The sequence below is a fragment of the Petaurus breviceps genome, unplaced genomic scaffold, assembly GCF_028583685.1.
Source record: "Petaurus breviceps papuanus isolate PSGF00001 unplaced genomic scaffold, PetGlider_PUasm1.0 174, whole genome shotgun sequence".
NCBI lineage: Eukaryota > Metazoa > Chordata > Mammalia > Diprotodontia > Petauridae > Petaurus > Petaurus breviceps.
The window spans coordinates 21,882,005-21,903,851 of record NW_027185761.1 but is presented as its reverse complement, the minus strand read 5'-3'; the positions used below and the strand labels follow the sequence as shown (position 1 = coordinate 21,903,851).

At 44.5% G+C, this 21,847-nt stretch overlaps 1 protein-coding gene across 1 annotated transcript in view; it reads left to right on the top strand.

Annotated features, from left to right (window-relative positions):
- The window catches only part of CAND2 (cullin associated and neddylation dissociated 2 (putative)), a 51,455-nt gene that overhangs the window by 10,172 nt on the left and 19,436 nt on the right, over positions 1-21,847 (top strand). Inside the window, exons 2-7 of the mRNA XM_069083889.1 lie at positions 5,730-5,873; positions 11,610-11,764; positions 14,983-15,106; positions 16,125-16,381; positions 18,045-18,150; positions 19,418-19,557. Of these exons, the coding sequence (XP_068939990.1) occupies positions 5,730-5,873; positions 11,610-11,764; positions 14,983-15,106; positions 16,125-16,381; positions 18,045-18,150; positions 19,418-19,557 (926 nt within the window). The remainder of the gene's footprint in view (positions 1-5,729; positions 5,874-11,609; positions 11,765-14,982; positions 15,107-16,124; positions 16,382-18,044; positions 18,151-19,417; positions 19,558-21,847) is intronic.

Here is a 21,847-nt window from a genome sequence, read left to right as displayed (position 1 = left end):
TCCAGAAAAACCTTCCTAGTCACTTCAGATCATGCAGGAGTTGACCTCCCACCCCTGAGCCCTGCTTTGACAACAGTGCCCTCATTAAGGTAGTATGATGTACTCGAGTACAAACATCAGGGAGAGAGAGACACCCACTCTTCTAAGGAGAGCAAAAGACCATCAACCTCTACAACAGCCCAGTAATAACTATTTATTAAGCACCTCCTGTTTGCAAAGCATTCTTGCTTAGGCGTCCAGGTTACTAGATATATTTTAACTGCCCAAACTTTTTCTCTACCTTCCTCCTACTTGATCTCTCTGTAGCCTTTAATGTTGTTGACTGTTCTCTCTCTCTCTCTCTCTCTCTCTCTCTCTTTCCTCCTAGACCCTATCTCCTTCTTCATTATGGTTTCCCTCCTCACTGTCTGGATATTCCTTCTCTCTTTTCTTTGATGGATCATAATCTTTTTCTCATAGAACCCACTATTCTGAGCCAGCTTCTCTTGCCTCTAGACTCTCTCTCCTAGTAACATCATCATTCCCATGGGTTTAAGCACCATCTCTAGGCAGATGACTCCCAGACCTACATCTTTCCAGAGCACCAGTCCCTTATTACCAGTTGCCAGCAGACATCTCCAACTGGATTTTGGAGGTGTCAGCATCTCAAGCTCAGCGTTTCCGGAGCTGTACTCATCAACTCCTCCCCTGCCCCTCAACACACCCACATAGAAACATACACATCCTACTGTCTTAATTCCCTATTTCATTTGAGCACATCCCCATCCTTCCATTCACCCAGGTCCACAGCCTCTAAGTAATCATTGACTCTTCCTCATTCTCCTTCACCTTCATATCTAATTGGTCACCAAGTCTTATCTAGTCTCCTGGCCCAATATATCTCTCACCTGTCTCCTCTTTTCCATCCATACAGTGACCAACCTGGTTCAGGCCCTTATCACCTCTTAGCTGGACTATCGGAATAGACATCAGCCTACTACACTCAGTCTTGTCCCTCTCCACACAGCTGCTAAATTGATATTCCTACAGCCTAGATTCAGAGGAGTATAGGGGTCATAGGTCTATGCCTAGAAGAAGCCTTAGAGACTGTTCAACCTCTTCATTTTACAAGTGAGGAGCCCAAGGCCCACAAACATTAAATGACTTGTCAGTAACTGGCAGAGCCCAGTTGCAAATTCAGTCTAGGTTTCCTACTCCCAGTGGCCTCATCACTATCATACTTCCCATTACTATGTATTTTTTTAAGTTGATACTTATGCTTGGAATATACGTGTATGTCCATTCTGTAGCTGTATATAGTAGCGACTCATTTTGGTCAGTGCTCCTTACTGACCATTCTGCTACCTGTCAGGTCTGATCATGTCCCTTTCAGCTGCTCAAGAAGTTTCAATAGTAGGGGTGGCCAGGTGGCTCAGCAAGTAAGAGCACCGGCTCCAGTGTCGGGATGACCTGGGGATCAAATCCGGGCTCAGATACTTAGCACCACACCCAGTAATAACTGGCCCTGTAACCTTGAGCAAGTTACTTAACCCCGATTGCTTTAAAAAAAAAAAGTTTTCAATAGCTCCCCCTTGCCTCTAGCATAAGATACAGACTCCTCTTCTTGTTTTATTTTAAAGGCCTTCACAGTAGGATTTTTGCTATTCCTCTCCTTCACCAACTCTATTTGCAGCCCAAATGATGCATTTGCTCTTCTCTGTAAAGGATACTCCATGTCTTTGCTCATGGAACCTGCAATGTACTCTTTTCTCCTCTGACTCTTGGAATCCCTAACTTCTTCCTGAGATCAGCTCATAAAGGAAGCTTCTTCTGATGCCCCCTTCTATCCCCACCCCCTCCTCTCTAGAAATAACTCTGCACATACTTTGCATGTATTTATATATATATATATATATATATCCAAATAATAATGTACACATAGTACAGAATGCTTTAAGGTTTGCAAAACACTTTTGCAAATACTACCTTGTTTGGGTTTTTAAGAATTTTTATTCATTTTGAACTTAAATACAAGAAGACAAAAAAAGGGGATTCAATATAAAACCATGAATTTCCATTACTTTTTTTGGAAAAACTATGCAATAAATATTTTACATTGCTTTCAAAGCTGCCCTGCTTTTCTGTGCTTCCTTTAAAATTTTCTTTTGTTCTCTGTTGTGCACTTTATTTTCTCCCTCCCTCCGCACCCCGTCCTAGAGAAGGCTATTCTTAGACACAAATGTGTGTGCACGCATGTACGTGCGTGTGTGTGTGTGTGTGTGTGTAAAACCATATACCAGTTCTTTCTCTGGATGTGGACCTCATCTTCCTTTATAGGTCCTTTGTAGTTGATTTGAATATTTATAATACTCAAATTGACTTAGTTGTTCAACGTTGTTCTTAGAAGAATATTGCTCTTACTGTGTATAATGTTCTCTTGGTTCCATGCATTTCACTTTTTATTATTTCACTCAAGACTTTCCATGTTTTTCTAGACTCATCATTTCTTACAGTATAATAGTATTCCATCACAACCATAACTTGTTTAGCTGTACAAATACTACCACCTTTGATCCTCACAATAGCTCTGTGACATAGATGTTTTATTGGTAGTATTGGTAGGTGTTACTGGGATTATTACTAGATTTTGCAGATGAGGAAACTAAGGTTAAGCAACTTATCTGAAAAGCACAGCTGGTAAGTGTCTGAGGTAGGATTTGAACTCTGAGCTCTTCCTGAATTCAGGTCCAGCATTCTAACCACTATAACCTGTCACCTTCCCTCCCATATGCTCTCCCCTCCTCTCTCCCCCTCTCAGTCCCCCCCCCACCGAAACAGAATGTAAACTCCTTGAGAACAGGGATTGTTTTGATTTGTTTTGTCATTGCTTCTTGGCACTTAGTTTGGTGCTTGGCACACAGTAAGTCCTTAAACACTTGTTGGAGGAATGAATGTCAAAGGCAAAAAGAGAGGGCTTTGTAGAGTAGGTGATTTTACACTGACTTCTTCCAACATCCCAAGCAATGCAAGGACTTTAAACAGGAAACACTTCAATCACTTGATCTTGGAGTAGAAAGACCTGTATTTACATCCTGGTTCTGCCAGACTACATATGTGACCTGTGTTAGTCCTGGACTGTTAAGCTTTCAGAGCCTTACTTTTCTCATATGTAAAATGGGAATAATATTTACCCTTCCACGTGAGCTCATAAAACATTAGTAAATCTTTCTATGACTGTGAACCGTTGCCATTATAAACAAGAGGCTTCTGGCCAACATCTACAAAATAGACAATTGGAATAGATAAGCTTTTTTATTTTTTTGCTTTTTGGAGCGCAATTGGGGTTAAGTGACTTGCCCAAAGTCACATGGCTAGTAAGTGTGTCGAGTGACTGAGGTCAGATTTGAACTCATGTCCTCCAGACTCCAGGGCCGGCGCTGTATTCACTGTGCCACCTAGCCGCCCCAAACTCTCCTACTTTTACCACCTGGACCACCATGGACAAATCATGAACCTCATTTTCCTATTCTCTAAAATAAGGAGGTTGTACTCTATAAGGTTAAAAATTCCTCCCAAATCTGAAATACAGTGATTTTTACAAATAGCAAAAAGAAACTACCTGTTATTAAGTACCTATTGAGTCCCAGGTACTGTGTCAGCACTGGTGATACACAGACAATAACAAGGCAATCCAGGTCCCCAAGGACCATATGTTCTATTTATGGGGGAAGAAAGGGGAAGAGGCAAGGACCTGCTGCCAGGAAATCAAGAAAATACTGAGAAAAGACCATTGGATCAGGTATTTAATAGATCATTGATGGCCTTGGAAAGGGGAGTTTCAGTTGAGTGGTGATATCACAAGCCAGATTATGGGAAGATGAAGAGTGGACATGAGATGAGAGAGTAGAATGTAGATAAACGTTGTTTTCCTTTTCTTTCTTTTTTTTTTAAGGAGTTTGCTTATGAAAAGGAAGATAAAGGATATTAGCAAGATGAAGATGAAGCAAAGCCTTTTTCAAGGGGGAAGATCTGGGCATGTTTATGAACAATAGGGATGGTGCTAGTGAGTAAGGAGAGATTGAAAATTAGGGAGAGAGGGGAGAACTGCCCCTCGAGGAGATAGGGGCATGGGATCCAGCGTTCAGGTAGAAGGACAAGGAAGGAGAAAGATTACCTGGTTCTAAAAGCCCAGGGCAAAGTAGGAAAGAATGGGGGACCGATGTGTTAAACTTGAGGGGGAATCAGGAAACCTGATTTACTGTCTGGCCTTTTCTTGATCCTCACCCTTCTTGACCTTTCTGCTGGTCTTGACACTGTTGACCCCCATTCCCCATCTCTAGGTTTTTGTGAGGCACTCTCTCTTTTTTCCCCCATGATTCCCACCCCTGCTCTGGGTTTTCATGACACTGCTCTCTCTTCTCCTTCTGTATATCTGATGGCTTCTTAGTCAGGAGCTAGGTGGCACAGTGGGTAGAGCCCCAGACTTGGAATCAGGAAGACTCATTTTCCTGAATTCAAATCTTGCCTCAGACACTTAATAGCTGTGTGATCCTGAAGAAGCCACTTATCCCTGTTTGCCTCAATTTCCTCATCTCTAAAATGAGCTGGAGAAGGAAATGGCAAACCAGTCTGGTATTTTTTCCAAGAAAACCCCAAATGGGGTCATGTAGAGTCAGATATGATTCAACAATAACAGTGTCATTATGATATATGACCCTAGGGAAATTTAAAAAAATTTTTTTCTTAGTTTTCAACATTCGCTTTTATAAGATTTGGGGTTCCAGTTTTCCCCCCTTTCTCCTCTCCCCCTTCCACAAGACAGCCTGCAATCTGATACAGGCTATACATGTACAATCATATTAAACATATTTCCACATTAGTGATGTTATGAAAGAAGAATGAGAACAAAAGGGAAAAACCATGAGAAAGAAAAAAAAAGAGAGAAAATACTATGCTTTGATCTGCATTCAGACTCCACAGTTCTTTCTTTGGATATGGATAGAATTTTCCATCCTGAGTCTTGTGGAATTGTCTTAGATCATTGCATTGCTGAGAAGAGTAAAGTCTATCAAAGTTGGTCATTGCACAATGTTGCTGTTACTGTGTACAATGTTCTGGTTCTACTCATTTCACTCAGCATCAGTTCATGTAAGACTTCCCAGGTTTTTCTGAAATCCACTTACTCATCATTTCTTATGGAACAATAGTATTATATTACATTCATATGCCATAACTTGTTCAGCAGAATCCCAATTGATGGACATCCTCTCAATTTCCAGTTCTTTGCCACTATAAAAAAAAAAACTACTATAAATGTTTTTGTATATATGGGTTCTTTTCCCTTTTTTATGATTTTGTTGGGATACAGACCTACTAGTGGTATTGCTGGATCAAAGGGTGTGTGCAGTTTTATGTCCCTTTGGGCATAGGAGTTCCAAATTACTCTTTCCCTGGGGAAATTTAGCCTGGGGAAGAGAACCTTAAAGGGGAATACAGGAGAACTGTCTTCAGGTATTTGAAGATCAGTCTTATGGAGGGGGTATTAGATTTTGACTAAGAACCAGGAACAATGGTTGGAAACTGGTGGAGAAGTTGGACGCCAGACTAATCTTTCTAACAATGAGAGCTGTCCAGGGGAGGAGAAGGAAAGTACCACTGATAGATATGAAGCTTGTCTCCTTACACAGCTCTTTCCACTGTAGATTCCCAGAAAGCCAATTGGGCCTGCTTAAAGCTTCTTCTCCTTGCAGATTCATGGCCACCAATGACCTGATGTTGGAGCTGCAGAAGGATTCCATTAAGCTGGATGAGGACAGTGAGAAGAAGGTGGTGAAGATGTTACTAAAGCTTCTAGAAGATAAGAATGGAGAGGTACAGAATTTAGCAGTCAAATGGTGAGTGGGGATCTGAAGAAATTGTTATATATTCCCTAAGATGGCCTAGAATGTGCAGAGTTAACCACGTGGGGACATGAGTGAAGGGTATCAGAATGGTCGGGAAGGAATCTCCTAGAGGAAAATTAATGACTCTCAACCAGGCAAGTTCCAGGAAGCAGAGAAGGGAGACTCTCTTCTTTAGGGAAATGGAATGCTTCTAATTTGGAGGTTTGCAAGGAAAGGGAAGGTCATCACCAGGTTCAGCCTGGAACAGGTGAGGTTGAAATATGACTGTCAGAGAACTGGGAGGTCAGGATTGTAGAAGGGCCAGCTCTCCAGTACTTCACCAGGGTCAGAGTCCTTGGGACAGATGGCGCCTTGATCCCATCTTGACCCCTTCTGAAAGGAAGAGTGGGAGGGAGCAGAGAGTCCCAACAAAGTAGGCAAGGGTCCTGGGAATGATGTGCAACAATGATGTCATATTCAAAGAAAATTGGATCCTATGAGCCACATGTTGACTTAGAAAATCATAAATTAACATTATCTGTGCTGTATTTTTATTTTATTTTGTTAAGCATTTCTTAATTTTATTTTAGTCTCATTTGGAAGATCTTGAATTTGTCAAGTCTGATGTACAGCATTTCCTTCTCCATACTTTATTTTCTTGAAGGATTCTGAGTTGAGATAGATTGCCCCTTTTCCCAGCCAAATGATGTCCTGTGGGGATTCCTCTATGGTTTTTTCATTTAATAATACTAACTTTCTAACCTTAGTATCCATCATATCCATCAGTGATGCTTTCCTTCCCCTCCCCCTTGTCCTCCCCCCCACACACCCCCTAGGACTGGTTTGTCCAGTGACACAGAAATAGCTTTATACTGGTCTGCCCACTCTCTCTCGTGCAGCCATCCTGGTAACTGATGGCATAAGTTTGCTAGATGGTTGGTGGGATTAGGGGTTCAGTGCAGAATGGAGTTAGGGAGTTCTGTGGCCAGGGCTCAGGGGTGAGGGAGGAGAAGGTCATTGACCCCCTTTAGCTTGTCAACATCTTCCTAAAATGTTTCACCCAGAAGTGAACACCATACTTGGAATTTGCTCTTACTGACCAGGGCACAGGACAACAGGATTATCAACTCCTTATGTTTGACACCATTAAGATCAGCCTGTCAGACTGTTGACTTGTATTGACTCCTGTCTAGCCCCATCTTCTCTCATCCTGTAATTGTGAGGTTGAATTTTTGTGGTTTTTTTGCCTTTTTTTTTTTTTTTGCTTTTTGGAGGGGGGAAGGCAGGGCAATTGGGGTTAAGTGACTTGCCCAAGGTCACATGGCTAGTACATGTTAAGTGCCTGAGGCCAGATTTGAACTCAGGTCATCCTGACTCCAGGGCTGGTGCTGTATTCACTGTGTCACCTAGCTGCCCCGTGAAGTTGAATATTTGAACTCAAATCTAGAACTTGAAATTTAATAGAAGCAAACATAATCTTCTATCCAGGAATGTTTAGTCTGGGGTCCAATTACTTGATTTCAAATATTTTAATAACTATTTCAGTATAACTGGTTTCTTTTGTAATTGTATGTATTTTATTTTATGCATTTGAAAATATTCACCCGAGGAGTCTCTAGGTTTCACCAGACTGCCAAAAGCATCCAGGTCAAAAAAATATGAAGAACTATTATTCTAGATTGTCGATCTCTTTTTTCAATCCTAATTCTGACACCCAATATTTTTATTATCCCACACAATATTGTCACTGATGGTTTTGATAAGCATGCCATCGTTCCAGTCATTAATAAATATGTTGAACAGAATGTGGCCAAGATGGAGCCCTGGGACACCTTCATCAGAGATCTCCCTCCAAATCGATATTGAACCATTCACTAATCACGGTTTCTCGGGCCTGCTTTTCCAACCAGTTTCTGAATCCACTTGACTATGTAGCTTCACTCAAGATGTTCTGCTCTGTCTTTTCCATTATATCATGGCAAACTGCCAAAAAATGTGGAGAAATCTAGATGAACATTTACGGTCTGGAAACTGAATTGAAAAATGGAAATAATCTTAGTCTGGTCTAGCTTGTTCTTGCCCAAAGCATACTGACTCAGAGTAATTCCCATTTCTCTGATGTTCACAGAATATGGCTTTAATCATCTGCCCTAGAATTTTGCCAGGAATCAAATCAATCAACAAACATTGATTAAGGAGTATCTGTGTGCCAGGCATTGTGCTAAGCACTGGGGATATGAACTAAGGCAAAAGCATGGTCCCTGCCCTCAAGGAGCTTACATTCTAATGGGAGAGACAATGTGCCGACAACTTGGTACCTGCAAGATTTATTTAATGCAAATGGAATTGATCCATGCACTAGCCTGGACTTTGAGATTTGAACATCTACAAGCCTGTGGGGCCTCTCTTGTTCTCCATGGATTTTTCCTTATCTGTTTTCTTTATTGAATGTTTTTTAAAAATTATTATTATTTTTTTAACAAACAAAAAGTTGCTTTCTCCTTGTGGTCTTTCTTGGGCATTGACAGTGGTTCAGTTTGGATGTTCCCATTCTTCATTACATTGGGGTTTTGTCAGTCTAGGCTTTAACTCACTGAGGGAAGGGGATTTCCATCTTAATATCTCATTGATTTGGGGCTTCAGTTTCCTTTTCATCGTTTTAGTCTAAAAACAAAAGGAATAGCTGTTGAGTAGTTCTTTTTTCTCTTTGCCATCATTTTGAATTTTTTATATAAATTTAATATCAGTAAAACCAAATAAACTTGCTTAGTAAATATTTAAATTTATATGAGTTAATTTCTTAGGATCCTAGGATAATAGATTGAGTCCAAAGGGAGGGGCAGCTAGATGGTGAAGTAGATGAGCAGCAGGCTTGGAGTCAGGAGGACCTGAGTTCAAATACAGCCTCAGACACTTACTAGCTGTATGACCCTGGGTATGTCACTTAATCTCAATTACCCATTCCCCCCCCCCCCCCCCCCCCAAAAAAAAGTAAAAAGGGAGCTTCAGAGCAATTTAGACCAGTGCTATCAAACTCAAATAGAACTGGGGATTTCTAAACCATATCTAAGGATCCCTGTGAGTCTCATATAAACTTAAAAATCACATTAACATTGTCCATGTTCTGTTGTGTTTTTATTTATTTTGTTAGATGTTTCCCAGTTACATTTTAATCTGGTTCTGACCGCACAGTTTGACACTTCTGATCTAGACCAATTCCCCCATATTAGACATGAGGATACTGAGTCCCGGGGAGCTGAAGTGAGTTTCTCAGGGTCACACAGTATTAAGGATCAGAGAGCTAAGATTCCCTTCAGGTCCTTTGACTCCCAATCTAGCACTCAGTGTAGAGTGGAAAGAGACTGGCTTTGGAGGTTCACATCCTGCCTTCCCCCTTACTGCACATCGGATCCTGGACAAATCACTTACCTTGTCTGGGTCTCAGTTTCCTCATCTGAATAATGAGGGGGTTGCCCTGGATGGGCGTCTGAGGTCCCTTCCAGCTCTGTGACCATATGAGACCAAAAGTGAAGGAGACTGAAAGAATGAAGAATTCCTGATAAAGACCAGAGGTTGGAAGTACTGTGAGGATGCTGTCAGCAAATATACTTTTCCATCCTTCCCTTGAAGCCCTGATCAGGACTCTTTTCCCATTTACTTTGTTTCATTTTTAGTTTCAAATGGTAACAGTTGGCACTTCCACTCTCCTGGTTCTATGTACCTTGCTTAGCATTGTTTCTTTTAAATCTTCCCAGATTGGGGTGACTAGGTGGTGCAGTGAATAGAGCATTGGCCCTGGAGTCAGGAAGACCTGAGTTCAAATGTGACCTCAGACACTTAACACTTACTAGCTGTGTGACCTTTGGCAAGTCACTTAACCCCATTTGCCCAGACACCCCCTCCAAAAAGCAAAAAAAACCTCAAAAACTTCCCAGATTTCTTTATATTTCTTGTACCTATTGACCTTTATCAAATTTTTGTGTTCTGTTCCAATAATAATGTGTTTTATTTAATTAATTATGCATTAACCAATTTAATAATTCTGTATAATAAATGCTATTATGAATATTAATACTGTTAGATTTAATATAATAATATATTTCTATAATAATAAATAATTTTATGTAATAATGCAGTTTATTTACTGCCCTTCCTGACCTTTGACTATTTTGGCTGTATCCAATTTGTTGTTACTATGGATAATGTGCCATGAAAATCTTTGTATCCAGTTCAGCCGAATCAATCCTTTATTTTGACTTGCAGCAGAAAGAGATTCTAGCATTTGTCCAGATAGCTGAAGTCACCCATCAATCTTCATCATACCTCCACACCCATTTGGTAATATGCTCTGGGCACTCATTCATTTTTTCCATCTGGCCTACACTCATTAGTTACTATTGTTCATATGGGGCCTGTAATTTCATTGGTGTGGGGAACTCCCCATGAGAAGACTCTTGTTATCTGTATTATCATTACATATCAATACCTGCTTTGTGACCTAGTGTCCTAAAGACTTGTTTGGAGTGTTAACTGTTAACTGTCTTTGCCTGCAGTCATAGAGGCAAGATTTGAACTCAGATCTACCTGACTTTAAGGCTGGCTTTCTATTTTCTATTCTAGCCCTTCCTTTCACTTATTAATAGACTCCAATAATAATGTGACTTCTGCTTTTACTTCATGGTTCCTCACCAGGATGTCCTCTATTAGGCTGCTTCTTTCTCCTGGTATTTGATCTCTATGTAGGTTTCTATCTTTTGGATATCAACGGACATCATACTAATTGGAATGCATTGCCATTCACTTTGTCCCTGCGCTCTAAGGACCATGAGACCTTTCCATCTGACTTGCAACTGAACCCTCCCTTGGTTGTGTGTCCCCCATTATAATGTGAGCTCTTTGAGAGTCACAGACTGTCTTATATTTCCATGCCACGGGGGTATGATGGTAGAGTAAGTGCTCAGTAAATGGTTTATCATTTGATCCCAAGAATACTCCACCAGATTCCAGTCTGTCCCTTTTTGAGTAAGATAGACCCTCCCAATACCAGATCCTAGTCATGAATCCCGTCACCTAGTTCTTAGTGCTATCTATGAGGTGAAATTTACGTCTTCATGTTGAGAACTCTATTAAATCTTGTTATTAACCCATTCCACAGGTATTTGTATTTCAGCTTCTGAAGCCATGGTTTGTATTACTGCCCTCCTAATAAGTTGTTATTCATTAGAATCTCTATTCTTTACATCACCCCAATACTGAAGTGGCCATATGATTAAACAATAAACACTTATTGAATAGAAAGAGAAAAGAATGAAAGAATAAGTAGAGAGAAGTAGGATAGGGAAAATTTAAATAAAGTGAGTATGGTAGGGGATAGTAGACCCATGGATACCATTCCATGATCTCTTCATTTAAGCCCCCAGTGGCGTGCACACTGAGAGGGTCAGAGGAGCTGGGTTCAGATATTATCTCCGATGCTCACTGCCTGGGTGACCATGGGCAACTAACTCACCACCTCCCAGCCTTCAGTTTCTTCTTCTATCAAATGAATTAGGTGGAAACCCAGGTCTTTTCCATCTTTAGGTCTCTGACCCTAAGATTCTAACAAAATGGTAACCGCTAGAAAGACCTCCATTATTCCTGTGAGATCTGGAAATCTAGCCGAAATTCTCCCATCTAGGCGAATTCTGAGGCAATGAGGAGGGACTCTTGGAAGGTGAGCCTGCCATTTTCTCTCCCTTCTCTTTGTAGCCTGGGCCCTCTGGTGGGCAAAGTGAAGGAGTACCAGGTGGAGACCATTGTGGACACCCTCTGCACCAACATGCTGTCTGACAAGGAGCAGCTGCGGGATATTTCTGGCATGGGCCTGAAAACCGTCATCTCTGAACTCCCACCTGTCTCCACAGGTACCTCACCCCATCCCCCTCTGTAGAGAGTCCTAGGATTTCTAGGCAAGCACAAATTCACTTCCATTGCCCAGATGGGTTCTGTATTCCTAGGACCCTAGATTTAGGACTGGAAGAGATCTTAGAACCAACCCACCCTCTCATTTTACTGATTGGGAAACTGAGGCCCAGAGAGGCAAAGAGACTTGGCCAGTGGGGTCAGACAGCTGTTGAGTCTGAGGCAGGACTGGAACCCAGGTGATTCCAAGTTACACCATGAAGTCTCCATCCCCTTGCTTTCAGATAGAGGACCACGCCTAAACCAGCCCAGTAAGTTGGGTGTGTCTCCTGTTTGTTCAGAATACAGCTGCTGGAACTAGGAGAGTAGTTCTTCTTTGAGGAGGCTAACCTCGCTCCTTCCTGCCCCTTGCCCCTTGGTTAGTAACGTTAACAGGCATAGTGGCAGCTCTGTATTGTTCAGGTATTTTTTTTCCCATCATGTCTTACTCTCCATGACCCCATTTGGAGTTTTCTTGGCAGAGATACTGGAGTGGTTTTGCCATTTCCTTCTCCAGCTCATTTTTCAGATGAGGAGACTGAGGCAAACAGGGTGAAGTGACTTGCCCAGGGTCACACGGCTAGTAAATGTCTAAGGCCAGGTTTTGAACTGAGGTCTTCCTGACTCCAAGGCTGGTACTCCTTCCCCTTTCACCACCTGGCAATCCATGAGCTCCTGTGAGCCTCAAAGTCTATGCCTATGAGGCAAGTGGGAGGACAATGTCATCTGCAGCAGAGGCTGGGCATTTGTGACTTGCCTGAGGTCATGAAGCAGGTAGGCAGAAACAGAAGTGAGCCGAGTCTGGCCATACGTAAAGTACCAGGACGTGCTGGCACTTTCACTATGTTCTCCCAGGGATTCTGGCCATGCTTGGCCCTTTCTGGGAACTCCTGGCTTGGCACAGCCTCCAGAAACCAGTTTATAAGCAGAACAAGGGAACTTTGAGCTCCATTGCTCAGCACAGTGCTGGTACATAGGCTGCCTCATAAATGTTTCTTGACTGTTGATATTGATCATGCACCCCACGCTGGGTGGCCTATCCTCTCTACACTCGCCAGGCACTAAATCCTTCCCTCTAAGGACATAGGTGCCTTCCTGCTCTGGGTCAACAGTCCTATGCAAGTGCCCCATTAAGCCACCCCCTCCCCAGCTCCCTCAGGGGCACGAATGCCAAGCATCTGCTGCCTGGCGGTAGGTAAGCTGGGATGAGGACGAGGCTCCCTAAGAGGCGCTGGAGATTTTATCAGACATGCTGAGTAGGTGGGAGTCTGGGAAGGAAAGAGGCCTGAAGGTTGGGCCCCAGATGGCATTTTTTAGAATACTTTGAACTTTTCAAAAGGTTTTTTTATTCACGATCTTATTTAATCCTTACAATATTCCTTTGTGGAAGGCAGTGCAGAAATTATACCCATTTTATAAGGTAGGTTAACCTAATTGGGCCATTTACCAGATGATGGTGAGGCAGTTTTGATTTATTGACTATAGATTGCCTAGTTGATGGATTTCTCATGGTTACTGTTTTGTCCCTGGCCAGCTGCCCTGCCCTCCTGGGAGTCACATTCTTTATTACCCTCATAGTAGACCCTAAGGTGGTGTCAGTGGATAGAGAGCTTGGACATGGAGTCAGGAAGACCTGCATTCAAATCCTTCTCAGACATTTATTAGCTGTGTGACCCTGGGCAAGTCACTTAACCTGTCTTTGCCTCTATTTTCTGATCTTTAAAATCGGGGTAATGATAGCACCCAGCTTGCAGGGTATGTATCTGCAGATGAGGCAACAAGGATACATTGTGTGTGTGTGTGTGTGTGTGTATACACACATCTAGACAAATATGTATATAGATCTATATACATAGATATAGATATATCTATATCTATCTATACGTACAGAGTTTTCCAAATCTTAAAACAGTATGTAAATATTTTGTTGTTATTCAGTCATATCCAGCTTTCTATAACTCCATTTGGGGTTTTCTTAGCAAAGATAATAGAGGGATTTGCCGTTTCCTTCTCCAGCTCATTTTACAGATGAGGAGACTGAGGCAAACAGGGTTAAGTGACTTGTCCAGGGTCACATAGCTAGTAAGTATTCTGAGGCTAGATTTGAACTCAGGTCTTCCTGTCTCCAGGCTCAGCACTCCATCCACCCTACCAGCTAGCTGGCCTATATAAATGAAAGCTATTATTGTTATTGTCATGCCTGAGGCATGGACCAGTACTCTGCCAAGACCAGTGAATTGGGAGCCAGGAGAGCCCTGCTCTCGGTTCCCCTCTCTTTCCCTGGGGTTACTTATCTCTAAAGGGAAGGGCTGGAGCCCATGGCCCACCAGGCTTCTGCTACTTCTGCTACCCTTTGATCCTGGAGCTCGGCTGTTACATCACCCAGATCTCTTTAAATCGTGCCTCCAGCAGAGCCCTGCTTGACAAGCTTCATGGGGTTTTAAACTAAGAGGAAAATCTCATTCTCACACTGGGGTTTGTTCAGGTTGGTGCAGCAGCATTTGCAACAAAGGAAAAAAATTATTATTAAGGGCTTACTCTGCTACACACTGGAGATGCAAATACGAAAAAGAAAGACTTGCCTGCCTCCAAGAGGCCTACACTCTAATGGGAGACAAGAACACATATCGGAGGCAGGCAGGAGAGTGCAATGGTGACACCCTGGCCTTGCTGTCTCCAGCTGGAAGGGACCTTAGAGGTCCCCTAGTCCAGGAACACCCTCATTTTTCAGATGAAGAAACAGAGGCAAGTAGCAAAGGCAGGGCCTCTTTCTCTAGACCTATATCCTCCCCACTGTCCTGTCCCTGATGATTAGTAGCTCTGCAGCCTTGAGGAGGTCACCCAGTGGCAAAGCAGAGATTTGAACCCTCAGCCTCCAAATCTAGCACGATTTCCAGCACCCCATGCTTTCTGATATGGCTTTACCTTATCAGCCTAAAAGCTGTAACTAGTATTAGGATGGAGCCATACCCACTGAAACCTCAAAAGCCCAGACCTTGTTGATGATTGAGGACGATTGGAGGGAAGGGGAAGGGGAAAGAAGCATTTATTAAGCTCCTTATGTGCCTGGCATAGTGTAGATATTATCTGGCTGTGTGTGCATTCCACACGCTGGGATCAGTGTCCCAGAAGTGGAGGCCTTTTGGCACTTCCTTGCTCATTTCTCACCTTCATGTTCCAGGCTCTGCCATGGCAGCCAACGTGTGTAAAAAGATCACATCCCAGCTTACAGGAGCTATTGGGAAGCAAGAAGATGTGTCTGTGCAATTGGAGGCTCTGGATATCTTATCAGACATGCTAAGTAGGTAAGGAAAGAGGCCTGAAGGTTGGGCCCCAGACTGCGTTTTTTAGAGGACTTTGGACTTTTCAAATTTTTTTATATTCCTGATCTTGTTTAATCCCTACAACATTCCTTTGTGGAAGGCAGTGCAGGAAGGCACTGACAAGCAAAGAAGCTCACCGAGTAGCAGATTGTGACTTGTCCAAGGTCACACAGTTAGTGGTAAATCAGTGACTAGAACTCAAGGCATTTGGTTCCTAGTTGTCCTTCTTCTGTCCTGCCTGGGTTTTTGGCATCAGGGATGAGCTGTTTTGCTGGGGCCCAGAAAGTGTAGATGCCTGGAGTTCTCACCATCAGGTGGAGTCTTGGATTGGCCTGGTTAGGAGGATAGGAGGGGAAGGCAGTGTTGTCAAGCATTGGGGCAGATTGTTTACTGAGGCTGAGAGAGTGTAGACACCTGGGGCACCCTCTGCCAGATGGGGCTTTAGATTGGGAGGGCAGTGATAGGGGAGGCCCAGGCAGAATCAGGAGTGGCTGAGAGATAACCTGTAGAAAACATTCTCTTTCATGGTTTTTCTCATTTTAAATTCCATTTATCCTTCAATGTGGACCCTGCCTGTCTCTAAAACACGTCTCTAGCTGCGGGGGCACCCACTGCCTGGTAAAGCTGGGCCAGTTCTCTGTCGGAAAGTGGCAGATAACACACTTCCCACTGAAATACCTTCCACATAGCCTTCTTGGGCCTGGGGTTAGGAGGCCGAGCCCTGGATTCTAGAATTAATTGACTGGCCATGCTCTGGACCCTCAGTCAAGTCCCTTGACCTCTCTAGGACTAAAGCTTCCTATCCCCACTCAACCTATGTCCTAGGGTTCAGGTGAGGATGAGGGAGGCCAGGTAGAGGCCAAGTGCCCTCACTGCTTAGCTGGCCATTGTGAAATGGGGTAGGTTGTGGGCTGGGTGTTGGGGGGACAGAAGTGGGGAAATTGAGCCCAGAGACTGGAGTGTGACTCCATCGTCCACCTCCCCCTTCCTTTGGTCACAGGTTGGGCGGGGCCCTCTTCTCCTTCCACTCCTCCATCCTGCACTGCCTGGTCCCACAGCTCACCAGCCCCCGCCTGGCAGTGCGTAAGCGGGCCATTGTGGCTCTGGGCCACCTGGTTATGACCTGTAGCACCAGCCTATTCTCGGAGCTCATGGAGCAGCTGCTGGCCGAGCTGGAGGGAGATGCGTCCACTTCCACCACCCGTACCTACATCCAGTGTATTGGAGGCATCAGCAGGCAGGCGGGCCATCGTGTTGGTATGGAGCTTCTGGCACTCCGAGGGAGGGAAGGCCAGGGAGAGGGGCTCACTGAGGAAGGGGAGCTCACTGAGGAAGGGGAGCGGTGACGGGTTCCCAGGTGGGAAGTAGAATGCCCGGAGGAGAGTTGAGGACAGACTGGCCCCCAGAAAATGGGCACTTCCTACAGTAAAGAGACAGCCGAGCCAAGCCAAGGAAGGATGTGGGCTCCCACGGGCCCAAAATGTAAAGGCAGGAAAAACAGCTGAGGCCTGCATGTTTTTTCCCCTTCTAATGAATAGCGCCATTTATTCTGCAAACAAGCATTATGGAAAGTGTAGCTTATTTTGTACAGAACTCCAACTTTGTGGAAAATTTCTACAGCCAAGATTTAAAACAAACAAAAACAAAATCCCCACAAACTGTCTCAATAAGGAATTGAGATAATGGCAAATAGTCACTTGTTTCCTGGTACTGCGGTTATAATTAGCAAAGCTGTCAAACATTGGGGAAAATACAGGGAAGAACGTTTTAAAACTGAGCTGCTTAAGAGGGGAACAGCTGGCCTATTTAGGACTTGGAGCTCCTCCTAATTACCCATGATTCTAAGAAACAAGCCCAGTACAGCTGTTCCATAGGTTTTCCTATACTGACTTTTCTTTCTAAAGCTTCAAATGAAAGTGCTTTCAGGTGCCTCCAACCTCTGGGAGGGACTGACCTAGAAGGGGAGGCTTATGAGAGATGAATGGGAAGTGATGTAAGTGCCAGGGTTAGGAACAAAGGCCTAAAGGTAGAAGCCAAGTGCCAAGGATGGGAAAAGAGATTTAGGGAATGGTCCCGGAACAATGGCACCTGTTACCTGGCCTGGTTTGGCTGACTGTGGATTCTCCTTCACTCTGGAGGCTGCCAGGACCACAGAGAGCACCTGGACTTTGGAGAGGGGAGTGGGAAGGACGGGGAACATTGTACTCCTGAGGCAGGAGTGGGGTCAGTTGGTTTCTGCCTCTTGGCTCTCTGTCCTGAATACTGCAAACCAGTCACTTTAAAACATTTTTTTCTCGGTAACTATTGTTTTTTGTATCATCCGTATTTCCAACTGTATCCTTCTCCCTGCTTCTTCCCAAAGAGGAAGGAAAGGAAGAAAAAAAAGTAGAAAAAAATTTCCAAAAACATTAAACTAATTTAAAAAAAAATCTGATTTTATATCCCACAGCCCTCACCGGCCATCCTCCACTTGTACAAAGGATTGTGGGAGTGGAGGAAGGTGCCTTCCCATTTCTTCTTCACTCACTTTCATTGTTTTGTTTTTCTTTCCCTCATTGCTGTAGTCATTGGAGCATATGTTGATCTATTGATCCATATGTATTGATTTCCTGGGCCTGATTCCTTCACTTTTAATCTGTTCATGAGAGTCCTTGAATCTTGCAGAACAAAGCTCCTAGCCCAGGCCTTTGTTCTAAGCCTTTTTGGGGATGGAATGAAAAGCCCCTGGGGGTTTAGGGTCTGCCCTGAAGTGAATCTAGACTTGTTATAATCTATAAATCAAAGTTCTGGGATTTTGGACTCCTGGGATGGAACAGGCAGAGTTTGAGGGAGCCTGAGGGCTGGGCCATGCCCCTTGGCAGCCAGGGGGCATGTTTTGTCGGGTGGGCCTCAGCCCTTCTCTTCTCTTTCCATCCTGCAGGTGCCCACCTGCCAAGGATTGTCCCTTTAGTGGTGAAGTTTTGTGCTGTGGAAGATGACGAGCTCCGAGAATATTGCTTCCAAGCCTTCGAGTCCTTTGTGAGGAGGTAGGGCTGCCCTGGGGTCCTGCCTGTCCCGAATTTGAAGCCCTGATTTGATTCAGTCTCTGGGGTGGGGGTAAGGGGGGTGGGGGCTGAGGTAGTCCTGGGCACACACACTGAAGCTATTTCCTCCCTGTTCTTCTCTGACCTCCTGGAAACATTTTCCTCCCTCTCTTTAAATAAGCCTTAGCTATAAGTAATAAACATAAATAAAAACAAAAGACCAAAGAACCCTTGAATTTCTGTGCAGGAAGGGATCTCATTGTAATCAAAGTCAAGTAAGAAGCATTTTTTAGGCACCTCCTGTGTGCTAGATCCTGGCCATACAAAGGCAGAAGTGAAACGATTCTGCCCTCACAGAGCTTACATTCAATTGGTCCAGCCCATTTGTGTGTGTGTTGAATCCCTTCTATAAAACTCTAAGCTTTTTAAGAGCCAGTGCCATCTTTGCCCCTTTCTGACCTCAAGTATATGGTAGGATCTCAACGAATGTTTTTTAATTGAATTGACTTGGAAGCCAAGGGACTTGTAACTTATCGGTGGAGGAAGTGGTCATGTTTTCTCTCTCCACTCATGCAGAGCCTCAAAGGGAGGCAAGGGAGGTGTGATGGGGGGAAAAGTCCAGAATTGGGAGTCAAGTCATGGGTTCAAACCAAATTCTAATTGCCTGTTGCACGCACACACACACACACACACACACACACACACACACACACACGCTTCCTTAAGGGGGCTGGTTGTGGCCCACAAGAGAAAGTGTCTGGTTTGGGGTAGCTAAAGAAGAAGATAGACCATTTGGCAGAGAACCTCCCAATTTTGAGACTAAGGCCACTAAATCCCATCAACCAGGGAGAGAGGCCTGTATTTGAGGGTGGGGATTAGGGGATGGAGAGAAAAGCCTTGGAGGTCAATTGTAGGAGTACTGCCAGGTACAGTCAGTGCTGGCCAAGACACTAAGTCAGGAGGTCTGGGTTCTATGCCTGGATTTCTGTCACTGTCTGGGTGATCTCAGACAAATTACTTGACCCTGCTAGCTCCCAGTTCCTTCATCCATAAAATGAGACTAGAGTCACATGCTGTGAACTTGTCTGTTAGCTAAATTTTCAGCCCAAATCTCAAGGGCCAATTCTCTCTACTTCTAAGGAAGGCATTGGGGATGGGTAATGAGTGTAGCCCAGGCCTCTGGAAACCACTCATTCTAGGAGAGTAATCTAAGCCCCTCACTCCCGCTGTGTACAGAATTGACTATTCCCTCTCTCCATCCAACCTCCAGGTGTCCCAAAGAGATGGGACCCTACATTCCCAGCGTGACCAACCTCTGCTTGAAGTACCTGACCCATGACCCCAACTACAACTATGACAGTGATGAGGATGAGATGATGGAGACAGAAGGCAGAGAAGATGATGAACAAGGTAACTGCAGCTGCTGGGATGGGGCAAGGGCATGGGTTATCTCCACTTTACAAATATGGACATTGATGCGATGGGGATGGGATTTGAATTCGGGTCTTCCTGATGCCAAGCCTGCACATTCTCCCTCTTCTTGGTGCCTTTCTCCGTTTATACTCTACCCTTGTAGGAGCATGAACTCTATGATGGCAGAGACTGGGTCTTCCTCAGCCCTCATCCTCCTTCCTCCGCTAGCACAGGCTCTGTGAGTTGCACTGAGTCAATGGCCCAGCCGGGACTGATCTCAGACCCTTCTTCAGGTTCTTTGTCCAGACCTTCTGCCACTCCCTGCTGAGTTCCCACCAAACCACAGACCTCTGAAGGGCCTCCTGGAGCTCAGGACCCAAATACTGGGAGTCGGTGCTGGCAGAGCAGGGGGTTACCAGCCTTTCTCTGAGCCTCAGCCCCTTACCCCTGGGAAGGCCCTTTCTTCCAGAGCCAAAGAGCAAGAAAATGGTGAGGAGATAGGCTTTCTCCACCTGGAATGAGGTGTGATTGTAGCAGGGAGCAGGGGATAGTAAAACATCTGATACCTACCGTGTATCATAAAGGGCAGCCTTTCAGCAGCTCTGACTGGAAAGCCCACCTGCCATTGCTCTGGGGCCCTGGCTGATTGGTGAGCCTTCCCTCTTTCTGCCTGGACCCAGGCCACCCATCCTCATGTCATGCTGCCCATCTTCCCCCTCTAGCTCAGGGAACAGTAATCAAGTCAACCCATTCATTCCTTGAAAGGACATATCAATTAATTGCTATTTGACTCGGCTCACCAATCCAGTGACTTCCCCCTCTGCAGACACTCCTGACCTTCATTCCCTGTGCACCTGTGTGTGTGAGCATGTGTGTGAGTGCGTGAGCATGTGCGTGCGTGTGTGCGTGCATGCATGTGTGTGTGTGTTGAGAGAGAGAAAAGCTACCATCAATGTCAGGTAAACAAAAACTAATAAGAATACTTTCTTTGGGGAAAAATTCCTCACCTCCTGCCTAGGGGCCTCAGTCCAAGTCTCCAGAGCCCTGACCCAATCCCAATCATTACAGTTCCTCTTGGATCTGGAGGAAAGAGGAGGAATTTTCGGGAATGAAATGTCTCAAAAGTGGTCCTAGAGGTGTTTAGATAAGCGTTCTTGGTTTAGGGAATCGTGGGATCACAGATCTCTGGTACTTAGGAGAAGTAGGAAGGGAGTTTTTGTGAATGTTATGAAAAAAGAGAGTAGGGGGAAGAAGAGAGAGGAGGAGAAGGGAAAGACAGGGTTCAGAAAAAGAGAAGGAAAAGAAAAAAGGTGGGAGGGAGAGGAGAAAGAAGGAGAGGGAAGGAAGTAAAGAGAAGAGAGAGGGAGAGATGGAGGAGGAGACAGAACGAGAAGGGAGTAGTGTGGTGTGTCTCTGAAGATCTATATGTCTGTCCTGTCTGTCTATGAGTCGCTTGGTCTCTGGCTGAGTTTCTTTCTGTGTGTCTTCATGACCATTCGGAAGAGCACATGTGACTATCATTGGCATCTTTGCAGGCCTTCTGCCATGGCCCCATTGCCCTGGGACCCTGCCCCATGCGTGCTACCTAGGGAAGAGAGACCCCAGCATGGTTGACTGCAGCAGGAGTCTGGTTCTGCTTCTGGGCCTGGCAGTGCATGTCATTTGGGGCTGGCCATTCACTCGTGGCCTTCAGGGGGCCAGTGAGCTCTTTGGGAGAGGTAAAAGGATGAAAACCAAGGGTGGCGACCACGTCCTGGGGAGTCAGTGTTATCTAGATGGAACCTGTAGTGTCCAGTTTGTCACTGTGCTTTACCCAGCGCCCCGGCCTCTCTGGTCTGTGCTCCTGTGTTTTACACACTTGGAGGTAACTTCTAGAGAGGCTCACCCACTGGGCACGACCACCTTATCTTGCTCTCCAATACCAACATCTCAGAGCTGATTTCCCACCAGAAAATCCCCATTTCCTGGTTACTATTTTCCAAGAGGCAGCATGGCATAGTGGTTAGAATGCTAGAGTCAGAAAGACCTGCATTCAAATCCTCCCTCTGACTCCTACTAGCTGTGTGACTCTGAACAAGTTAACTTACCTCTGTGATCCTCAGTTTCCTCATCTGTAAAATGAGAACAATAATATGGGAGTTGCAATGCCTGTCTCACGGACTTGTGATGGTTTTTTTTTTGGTTAACAGATTTAGGCATAGAAATAGCCATCTAGTAAGGGAAGAAACTGAGGCCCAGAGAGGTCAAGCAATTTGCCCAAGGTCACACCTTTGTAGGTAGGTAGGGA